General features: G+C 41.2%; 1 protein-coding gene across 1 annotated transcript in view; it reads right to left on the bottom strand.

Moving 5' to 3' along the window:
* Positions 1-1,139: 1,139 nt before the first annotated feature.
* The window catches only part of LOC103800305 (serine/threonine-protein kinase DCLK2-like), a gene marked incomplete at both ends in the record, with an annotated part of 37,449 nt that continues 26,475 nt past the window's right edge, over positions 1,140-12,113 (bottom strand). Inside the window, one exon of the mRNA XM_009072677.1 lies at positions 1,140-1,242. Coding sequence (XP_009070925.1) covers positions 1,140-1,242 — 103 coding nt within the window. The remainder of the gene's footprint in view (positions 1,243-12,113) is intronic.

The raw sequence follows: 12,113 nt of genomic DNA, 5'->3' as shown, positions 1-12,113 counted from the left end.
CCGAGAGATGGGTGAGGGCAGAGCCTTGTGCCCCGGCCCGGCCTCACCCCCTGCGGGTGTGGAGACAGAGCCAGAGCCGAGTCCGGCGGCGCCAGGGGAGGATGTGCTCGGCTGTGGGCAAAGATACTCATTTTGAACTAATCATTAAGGCTGAAAAATATATACTGTTTGTTAAGGTCGTTTTGTTTGCTTAGCATTCGCCATGTTTTGTCAAGCTGTGTTGTTGTTCTTGGAGGAACTTTTTGGGGTTCATTTTTGGGGTTCGATCTGCTCAGCAATTGATTTGCGGCTGAGTCTGCCAGAGGAGGAGGGGTTAAATAAATTTAGGCTGAGGCTTTGAGGTGTTTACTCATGAGCTGCGATGGGAGAAGAGAGAAAAAGTTTGGGAAGACACAAGGAGGCAAAGTGAACATGCCCGGACAAAGACCTCCCTCATGTGTCGGTCATGAATATGTATTAACAACGCGTTTATAAACCAAACCCAGAACTGTTCGGTGTGTGTTGGGAGGGGAGAGAGTCCACTTAAATTCTCATCATAAATTGTACACTTTGACTGCAATCCTGTTTGGGGACTCAGTCACTTATCACACTCTTTAGAGAAAAACAACTTTCACAAACAAGTTAAATTCATGATCTGCCAAAGGCACATAGCACAGGCACAAAGTGCTGCTTTGACTCCTCTCCTCCCTACCCAACATCCCCAATAATCTCACAATACAAACAGGGTCAACACTTAGTTTACAGCAGACAAGAGTGCAATGTGTGGATTGTCTGGCAGGACAACTCAAGGCCTGAAATGAGGGTGGTTACATATGGGATTTTTCAAAGATCTCATGAAGACAGCAATGTCACAGATGTCAAAAGTGAACATTTTTAACAGATTTTAGACTCATTAGATCAACAACTGAACCTTTTAACATTCAATGCTCCTTTCCATGCAATCTTAGAGACAATGTCTGTTGTGCAGGAAAACAGATCAGGTTTTTGAGTGCATTTTAAAAGCCTTACAGGACCCAGGTGATGGTTTGAAAAAACTATTTCCATGCATATTTTCCTAAATCACACAACTGTTGAGGATTGAAGAGGGGAATGGGGTGGTGAGTTTGCTCTTTCAGTGTGCTGAGGATGGGCAGCCTTACCACTGTGATCCAGCACGAAGTCATCCTGAGCATAGCGATACTTCTCAGGCCCACAGGCAATGAAGACATCATCATCTCCAAAGAAGTCCTGCAAGCATGTAACCTGGACAGCAAAACACAAACAGCAAAATAAACCGATGCAGCACTTCCAAATACGAAATCTTCAGTGAGTCAGCAAGAATTTGTCTCTACCTTTTCACAGCGATAACACCATGTTCTTTTGCAAGGACACAAATACTTCAGTTCCCCAGTACTTCAGCCCTCTATTAATGCAGGAAGCTTCAGGGGCAAGAATGCAAACTATGACTGCGATCACCTGCAAAACCACATCCTTGTATACTTAACACCTTTATCTACCTGCTGATGACTTTAACAGGAACATCTGAAAACATTATTCAAATACCAAAGCTATTTGAATCCAACGGTAAAATCTGTCCAGTTAAAGTGATTGTATTTGCCAATTTTTTTGCTTTATGCTCCGAGGCATTTACTTTCCATGTTTGAATGCCCTGCTAAAAGAAATTAATTCCTCCTTTTCTTAAAAGATATTTCATAGTCAAGAAAATAAATAGAGTCCCTTCCATGCTCTTTGCAGCTGTATGTTCTTAATTATCCCTGAAATGATGTTACAATATATTTCAAGAAGGATGGGGATATCAGGAAGAAAAATGGTCTAGGCATTCTTTAAAAACACAAAAGCAGAGCAAATCACCATGGGAAAAAAAACAGCCCTCAGAAGTCAACAGAAGTCAGCTTGTGAAGGAGCAACTGTCTGCTTTAAAGACAGTTAAAATAAAAAAGCCAGGAGGAGAAATCCCACTGAACTCACTCTAACTCCCTTGTAAGGAAACAAAGTGTTTGCAGGTAGCATTCAAAAATGTAAACAGATTAAAATTTGACTGTATATTTGTTTTCCTATTCTTTTTAACACTGCATACTCAAATGAGATCTGGAAGTAAAAACTATGTAGAAGCTAAGTAAATTGGAATCATAATTATAGAATTTTAGGAGTTGGAATGGACCTTGCTCAAGGCTCATCCACCCTGGCTGTGAACCCTGTCACGGTTGGGGCAGCCACAGCCTCCCTGGGCAACCTGGGACAGTGTCTCACCACCCTCACAGGGAAAACTTCTAATATCTAGCCTAAAATTCCCTCTTTCAATTTGTACCCATTTCCCCTTGTCCTGTCTCTGCAGCTCCTAACACAGATCCCTCTGGCACCAAACGTTGCTAAGATCATAGAATCATAGAGTTTAAGGGTTGGAATAGACCTTACAGATCATCCAGTCCCAATCTCCTGCCCAACAGGTACACGTCCTCACCCCTTCAGTTTGAATCCATTGCCCCTTGTCCTATCACTGCAGTCCCTAACACAGAGTCCCTCTCTGACTCCTTGTAGGCCCTTCAGATATTGAAAAGTTGCTCTGAGGTCTCCACACAACCTTCTCTTCTCCAGCCTCAACAGCCCCAACTCCCTCAGCCTGTCCTCACAGGGGAGATGCTCCAGTGCTCTGAGCAACTTGGTGGCCTCCTCTGGACTTGCTCCAACAGTTCCATGTCCTTCTCATGTTGAGGACACCAGAACTGTGTACAGTATTCCAGGTGGGTCTCAGCAGAGCAGAGCAGAGGAGGAGAATCACCTTCCTGACCTGCTGCCCACACTCCTGTGAATGCAGCCCAGGACTGGGTTGGTTTCTGGGCTGAGCTCACACAGCATTTCATGTAGAGTTTCTCACCCACCATCACCCCCAAGTCTCTCTCCTCATTGCTGCTCTCAATTACTTCCAGCAGTCATTTGGTAAAACCACAAACAAAAAACCTGGTTTTAGAGAAATTAGCTTTTTTCCTTCCCACTCAACACCATTTGCATATTTTCCCCACTGTGCTAATAGTAAACATTGGCAGAACTACAGGAAGGGGTCTGTGCTGCCTGCAATATTCTGAGAAACACTCGGAATATCAATGACCCTGAGCTCTCCACACAAACACTGCACAGGGCATTCCCCAGCAGCACAGTTGTCATGGTAGCTAACCCAGGAGAACGGTGCCCTCACTGCCAGAATCTCTCTGCAGTGCCACATGCAGTCTCCAGCATGTGTGACTGTTATGCAGCCAAAGGGCTTCAGCCACCACCAAAATCCTTTTACCACTGCAATGGGAATTTGCTCTCATTGGCAAGAGACATGTTCAGCTCTATGTGAAACCATTGCTGAAGAGACAGTAATTACTGGATTCAAAATCCATATGAATCTAATAGAAGTTTTGCTAACCTGGGATTTATTCCTCTCTACCTAATAACTTTCTGGAATCCAGCAACCAATCCATAGGCAGGGACACCTCCCACCAGAGCAGGTTGCTCAAGGCTCATCCAAACTGGCTGTGAACACTGCCAGGGTTGGGGCAGCCACAGCCTCCCTGGGCAACCTGGGACAGTGTCTCACCACTCTCACGGGAGAAAATCCAAAATTTGCTCTTTCTAAGGAATACTTCTTCAGTCACATCAAGCTACTCGACTAGAATATACAAACTGTAATGCTTAGGGAAGTCCCTTCCCCATTACCATCACACAAGCCTTGAAATGCAATTTACACCAACCCCTCCTCCCACTCCTGAATCTAACAAACAGAAGATGCATTCCCACCAGAAGAAACATGAATAATGATTCTTTATAGACAGAATTCAACACATACTTGATTGCCCTTTATGATGAAGTTAGAATGACAAAAAATGAGATTATATAAATGAGCCTTTATCCAGAAGATATTTGTCCTCCAATTTCCAGAAGAAAAGTACTAAAAAAAACCCCTAATACTTAGAGACTGGTGCCATGGAGGTTTTATAAACACTTGAAAAATCACTGGAAATTCAAATTCCCTGAAATGTTTAGTGCCAAACAGAGTTCTGTAATCATATATCAACAGCCTCCAGGGCAGGAGCTCACTGTATTTATTCCAGCTCTATAAATGTGCTTCGTTTCTAAACGTAGAAGGAAGAGCTGTAAAGACAAATAGTTTGGCTTAATTTAGTATGTCTGATTCAATTTAAGAAAGCAGCTACAGGACTGTGGAGTTTGAATCTGGACAGCCACACCCTCTGTCTGAGCGAAGCTCCTCTGGGGACAAATTCTCTACAGCAGCAAAAAATGGAACTAAAACATCACAACTGGAAAAAATATTCGAGATTATTTGTATCTGTTTTAACAATTGCAGAAATATTTATACCTACTGACTTGAAGAGTACAGGATATGCTGTCAATATTTTAAAAGGAAGCAAAAAACACACAAAGCAAAAGGAAAACTAGGCAAACTGGCACACACAGAGCTGGATTTGTGAATGTGTTTCAGCTCAGCAGCTGAGACAGGCATTTGAGGCTGACATTCCTAAAGAAATGCAGTGGGGTTCTTTCCCCATGAATTGCTGAAAAAAAAAGAATTATTTGTTAAATGTCAGCTGGACAAATCTAGATGCAACCTCCCTGGTACCCCCTCCAGTGTGAGGGGTCTGCATATTTCTGCTGGGAAATGCTGTTCCTCTCTCACTGGGGCTGATTACAGCTCTGCTGTCCTGATGGTTCTGCCCTTTGCCCCGCGCATCAACTTTTTGTCTGAGCAAGCAAAAGTCAAATATTTGCCTATTTTGCCAGTCAGGTCATAGTTGCAATCATCATTTTTGTTTCCCCTTTTGAAATCCACTTAGCACTGCCACTTCCTCTTCACTGCCATTCAGCCTCATTAGGATTCTCACAGTGTTCCTGAAGCTGCCAGCCTTACATCTCAAGGGTTTATGCCTGTCCTGGAGTGCAAAATGCAAGGGAAGCACTCCTGCAGAAACAGCTCAGCTGTCTGTTTCCTATTCCAGTTCCATCACCAGCAGGAGCAGCCTTAACTTTCAAAAGGAAGAGTTTCCTCTGGGCATCCTCAGGAACTGAGAAAGGAAGGTGAAAAGGGCATTCCCACCCTTTCCTACTGAGTATGGTGATTTTAACACTTTTTTTTTTAAACCTTGGAATGTCCCCTTGGTCTCTACACTGTCTCAGAAAAACCTGACCAAGGGAAATGGTGTGTGTTTAACCAATATTCTTAGCTACTTACTAAGCCATGAACACCCTTCATGGCTGAAACCAGGAGGCACAAAAGATGTTCAGTAGCAGATTATAGCAGCTCTTTGCCTGGTTATACTGAGTCACATTTCCTGGCATGTCCTCAGTGAGAGAATAGCCAGATGGGTAGCTAGAATATACCCAGGAAGTAGAAATACAGAGAAAAGTCAAACCAATGAGCCTCTGACATGTCCTTTAGAAAAGATACTGTGATTGCCGGGATTCTCTTTTTTTTAATTAACAGCCTATTCACTTGGTAGAAGTGACAAAGTGTTGAAGGCCACTATGTTGAGCAATCTGGAAGCAGGAAAAAAGTAACTGTTCAAGGGCCACACAAGTATGGAAACCTACATTGTACACAAGAACAGCGGCAATGCTCACTACTACATCAGATACATAGCAAACCTGGAAAATCAGGTCAAACAAAGATTCCTGTTGGTATGATGAAGAAGCACTTGACACTTGCAAAAGCTTCTGCTCCTCACCAGCTTATGTCCTCTGTGACAGCTCTACTACAGAATCTCTCTGGGAATTCCCAAAGTAAACACAATTACACAACATCAAAAGAAGGGAAAGCAAACTGCTAAACCTCTCATGTAAGGCTTGAAAGAGTTCAAATGCTGCTAGGACTGGGAACATCTGCCCAAAACAACTACAGGGTAGGCTGATGAGTCCTAAAGTTTGAGGATATATAACCATGAGCTTGATAGACTCCAGACACTTTTCCTATTGGCTGCAGCTATGAGGACTACACAGTGCATCATAATAACTTCCCCAACAGTCAACTGCCATGAGGTCATTAGCAGCCAAGAAGAAAAAAACAACCTCCTTTGTCCTCTGAAAATAATTGGAATTAGGTCAAATACCTCTTAATTTCTGAGGCTCAAATGGACAATTATTTTCTCTGCTACTGAAACACGAAATACCACAACAGAGATCACGCAGAAAGAAAGCAAAAGTACCAACTACATCACATTCATTACCTAATCTTCTGTCAAAACTTCATCTTGACCAGCAAAATTACTTCAGATTTTAAAGGCTGAGATTTTTCTTTATATTAATTTCCTCTATTTCTTGACAAGATAGAGATAGCTTTGTTTGCAGTTTACTCAGCAGGGCTAAAACCTTTCTACCAGTTCCAGTTAACCTGCTTGTGAAAACATGTTGATGGTCCTTTTTCTCTGTAGTTAATTCAAGCAGTTGACTTGGGATTTTTTTGGGTCTCACTCCACAAAGTCCCTTTTCAACCTATGTAGTTGGTTATTAGCTTTAGGCTTCAGAGCAGTTTCACTGCAGTCAATGAAATTCTTCACATTCATGAAGCTATGCACAACCACAGCTTGTGAAAGGTCTGAGAGCCTTCAGAGCTCTGCTGGACACTGCAATAAACTATAAAATACGTCTGATTTCTAGGTCAGAACTTCCACAACACGTTGTCTAATTTATCATTTGAGGTTTGGCATTTTGCATCCGTTTTTTCTTTTCCTTCAAGCTTATTATATTCAGTAAACTGAGAGAAATACTAAGCTTTCTGCTACTAATGATTTGTAAGAGCTGAATTTGCCTGCCTTGGGTAAAGGGAGCTTGTTAACCTATTTAGGAAAACAGAAAAAAAGAAGGAAAAAATCTGAAACAAAGACCATAATGAGAGCAATTCTTCTAGGCCAGTTTCCTAAATGACTACTTAATCAGTGGCTGTGTCACATAATTACAGTCACCATTAGAAAATGAATCTCCTTTCACTGATACTCCATGATGAGGAACAGTAGTGGGGGAAAAAAAAAAAAAAGAAGACAAACACTTCTGTCCCACAGGGAATCTGAAGAGTAAGAAAGGAAACAGAAATGTTAAATCTTTGCCTGCTGCCTTGTAAACAGAAAAAATCTGGCAGTAAGCCCAGGAAACGCCTAATACAGTATGACAATGCAGAAAGACTGCACAAACAGACTAGTCAGGTCACAACTCAGAGCCAGACAGCTGTTGGGAGGGGATGACAGCATAGAGCACACAACACATTGCAGTCCTAGCTCCACTAAAAAAAAAAAAAAGAATTTTGCATATATTTTTAACGTAACATTTAACTCAGAAAACGAACACACCTGAAAATGGAAAAACGTATTTGGATGAGATTCTAATAGATCATCCTCAGTGCAATGGAAATGACAGGAGGAAAACTAAGCTGGAGGAATATGCATAAGTTAAAGTGAGTTTCTACATGTATCTATTTCTTACAGCCTTCCAGTACTGTAGGACTTTCTGGCAAGGTCCATTCACCAGTTTTTCCAAAGGGCAAAGCTGATTTCTCTGCAAAATGAATTAATTAGGGCAAAGCTGATTTCTCTGCAAAATGGCACTTGAATTGCTGCAGTGATTATGTGCAGCTATATAGACGTTGGAAAACTACAGCTGGAAGGGACTAAAATTCAGGAAATCTTGTATCATTTTGAATCACACTGTACAACTCATCTATCTCTGTAACGCCCCTGAGCAACCCTTGCCTCAGGATTATTCAGCAAGAGTCCCTAATTTCAACATATTAAACAGTGGAATTTAATGCCATGCTTCTCAATTTCACGAGTTACACAAAGAAACAACAGCCTTATTAAACACAGAATAAGGGGAAATTAGAAACAGAAAATTAGCAAATGCAGCTCATGATATGAACATGCTCCAGTTTGTCTGAAGAGAAAAACAAGATTATTTCCAGTTACAAGACAAAGATATCTTTGCCCATAGGTGCATTATAATCATGCCAGCTCACAACTCAGCATAAAACAGACTCTATCCTTAAGTGGCATAACTGGGAAGCCTAATAGAGAACCAAAAATAGCACCTGACTTCACACAGCTAACCTTCCATCTCACCACTGAGTAGCTAGGCTAAAAATAAAAGCTACTTGTATTATGAAAGAACATTAAAAGAACAAGTGTACATACAAGGACAGATATCTGGCTGACCCAATATACCCTACTGGTTTAATAACACCCTGTTCCACAACACAAATGCAGCCAAATTTTAAGTTAGACCAATCTTTTCCCCCATAAAATTACCTATTTTGCACTATTATAGAAACCAGTGCCTTTACCTAATCACCGTGCTTGAAAAACAGCATTCACATACTGGGAAGAAAAATGATATGGACAAAGATTCAGTGTATTTTCATATTTTTTTCTGATTCTTTAGACCAGAAGAGTTGCTGTGGCTTGCAGCAATAATCTACTGCAATCCAAAGTTTCCAGTGTTCGTGGGCAGACTCTGTTTCCTGCAGAGACTACAAAAGCTGCAGTTCCTTAAATGAGAGCTATTTTTCCATAGACAAGTAAGAAATTCAAACTTTAAGTGTTTGTGGACAGTGCAGAAAGAATAAAAGAAAAAGTATAAATCTGGAAAGGTCTTTTGATTATGGGTACAAATAATTTTTCCTGAATCTTTAAGCTTAAAATGAAAGTTTTTACAGTTTTACACTGGAACAGGTTGCCCAGAGACGTTGTAGATGTGCTAACCCTGGAAGCAATTCAAGGTCAAGGTGGATGGGGCTCTGAGCAACCTGATCTAGTGGAAGATGTCCCTGCTCATTGCAGAGTAGTGACCTTTAAAGGTCCATTCAATTAATAAAACTATTCTATGATTTTGTGGCTTTCCTATGGCTTGAATTGTTCAAGCAGTCACTGCTAAACTCAGCTTTCTGTTCAAATTCTATTAAAAAAATCAAATTAAGTAGCTCCAAGGCACAAAACATGAGTTAAAATGCATGACTCACTGCAATTTAATATTGTTCTGTGGAGATATAAAAATCTATTGTTTTCTGAGTTCCTGTGTCAGGGTTTCAACCTTGTAGTCACTCAGATCTATTTCTCATAGCAATGCAATAGGAGGGGGGAAAGTTCAGGCACCCTAAAAATTCAGGTCTCTCTCTCAGCTCTGTTCCCTTCATATATTTTACTTTACATACCAAGAAGTCTTGATAAAATCATTTGAGCTCTTTGCAGATTACAAAGTTGCTTTTCACATGTATTTTAAGTTTTGGCCATTTATCATTTTTTTTAACCCTTAGGATACTTCATCTAATCAGCATTCTAGTTGTTTCAGTACAACAACTGCACTTCCAACTCATCTTGAAGCTCTATTTTTATATTAGCTTACAGGTTTTGCCATGCTAATTGCTTCCCATACAGCTAAACACCATGCACAGCTTTTAAAGGCATTTGCTTCTTGAAGTATCCTCCTCGCTTAATTGCAAACTGGACATACAGGCACAAAATGAAGTTTCTGGATGCTCTTTATGCACCATTTCGAACAATGACATTTCACAGAGGAAGTAACAGAAATTTTGCGTAAAAATACTACCATATAAACCATGAAGTTGTTTCGTGCTGAGCAAATAACTTCCATGCTTACGCTGCTTTGCCTGCTGTGAACTGTTGAGGTCTGTTGTACTTGTATGAAACAGCTGGGACAGCTATGCTGGGCTAGAGGTATTGAGTGAAAACAGTGAGGATACAGCTGACTAACAGACAGATGAGCTCAGAAATGTGAGAAAAATTACAGCAATACAGGAAATAGAAACTACTTTGTGTGTGGCTTTCAGAGATCCAATTCAACCCTATTAGCTCTCAGTTTTGACCAATATTATTTCCCAGTCTGTTGCTGGTGCTGCTTCTGAATTGCTTTACTAAGTACATAAACAGGTGGAAAATGTATTTGAAGATGTAGGAACATCTTTGATTTCATGTTCAGACAACAAATGCATTCTGAAGATAGTGGAAAAGTAACATGTTTAGGCACTGACAATAGAACAGATGCATCAATAATGTTATACCAGAATCATGGAATCTTAGAATTTTAAGGGTTGGAATGGACCTTAGAGATCATCCAGCCCCAACCCCTGCCCTGGGCAGGGACACCTCCCACCAGAGCAGGTTGCTCAAGGCTCAGCCAACCTGGCTGTGAACACTGCCAGGCTTGGGGCAGCCACAGCCTCCCTGGGCAACCTGGGACAGGGTCTCACCACCCTCACAGGGAAAACTTCTGCCTAAGATCTGACCTAAATCTCCCTCTTAACGTTACTTAAATCACAAATATAGATAACTGCTAACTATGTTATAACTTAAAATATAACTGGGAACAGATGAGGGTTTCCAATTGTAATACTACACAGCTAGTGACACAGAGATCATCTCCAATGATACAGAGGATGCCCCCTGTGTTCCCAAACCTAACCTGGTCTGGAGCACTTAAGAACAGCAAATGCAGCCCCAATAAGTGAATTGCCATGTTAATTTGCACAGGACTAGAAGCTACTGCAGCTGCAACACCTCTTCAGCATCTCTTACCATGTTCCCATCAACTGGAATTAATCAAGGTCCAGCTCAGCCTGGCTGAACCTAAGCTGCAGTGCTGCTGCCTTTGCTCTATGCTCCACACTGCAGCTGAAAGAGAATGGTATCAAGATGTTCAGTCTGGCTCACAATGTACCTATTGTTGCAGCTGATGGAAATACCTATGCAAATAATTCATGAATCCTTAAATTACAGTGTTTTTTTTTTCATTACCATTATCAGGATTAATTTGCAAAACAGAAAAAGAATTTCCATTTTCCTAAAGAACAATGTCCTCACCAAGACTAAGCACACATAAGATCATGACATAAAAAGCTGAAAAGGGTATGTAAATAGGTTTTTAATTTATTCTGTAATAAGATACAAATAATGTTGAGGTTGGAGGTGACTAGCATCTGTAGCTGCATACAAATTCTGAAGTTGACTCTACTAATATGGACTCCATCTCATACAGACAAATCCAAGGTACCTTTAACCTAGGCACATTCCATACTCAGGGTAGCAACACTCCAGCATGAAACTTTGCAAAAGGCAGTACCATCCTGGGTACCAACACCAGCAGTGAGACCTGGGCTCCTGCCAGTGCATGGCTGGTTGTACCAGAGTCAGCTGAAAGCCAAGCTGCAATTGCACCTATTCCCTGCCAAGTGATCCTTTTAGAACTCAAACATCTTCTAAACTCACCCTTGCTCCATACAAAAGGGAAGTCTGAAGTACAGACCACTCCACAGCCTGCACCTGGGTTTGCAACTGCTCAGAAATGCACATGGCACACTAGAGTCTTGCAAAACCACAGAATAAAAGGAGTATGGGCAGCCTCAGTATCAAGCACACAACTACATGCAACTAGCAGCAGCACCAGCTGAATGTGCTCTGAATTGCTCAGGCTTTGAAGCAAACACTGAAGTAGGTTGTCCTTGTCACATACTTCTGACTGCACGTGCAACAACATGGCACTAACCCCATTCCTCCAGTTTTCTGAGCCGGGTCAAGCTTTTATTGATTTCATCTCCATGAAGTACACAATGTCTGGAGAAGCATCATCATTTAAGAAGCACATTTTGTGATTAGTCTCTTTTTTTTCCTGCCAACTTCCTTTACATGTGTGGCTTAATATACAGTTAGTTGTCTGATCCTAAACAAGCTGATTTTACAAAAACCCATAAGATTCTCATTTTATTAGTATTTTATAGGCAAATTGTGTCAGAAACACCTGAATTCTTGTCATTCTTTCTCCTTAGACCACACGAATCATACTCTCCAAGAGGAGAAAATGTTTCCTCAGACATGATTTCTGACAGTCCTTTCAAATGCTGGAATATCACCAGTCTGGAGATAACATAGACCATAAAAGAGCAAAGGAGGCAGTTAAATGACAATGCATCAGAAAATCATCATTGAATCTCACCTGTACTAACAGATTCCCTTTACACTGGTGCTCTTACAATTCCTCCCATTGGGAGCATTTCTGTCCATACTGGAATCCTGCTTAGAATTTCACCCACTCCTACACTTGTTTACAGCAATATTAGCCTT

This window comes from Acanthisitta chloris, unplaced genomic scaffold (genome assembly GCF_000695815.1).
Source record: "Acanthisitta chloris isolate BGI_N310 unplaced genomic scaffold, ASM69581v1 scaffold15244, whole genome shotgun sequence".
NCBI classification, from domain to species: Eukaryota; Metazoa; Chordata; class Aves; order Passeriformes; family Acanthisittidae; genus Acanthisitta; species Acanthisitta chloris.
This window is presented reverse-complemented; position numbering and strand designations above follow the sequence as displayed.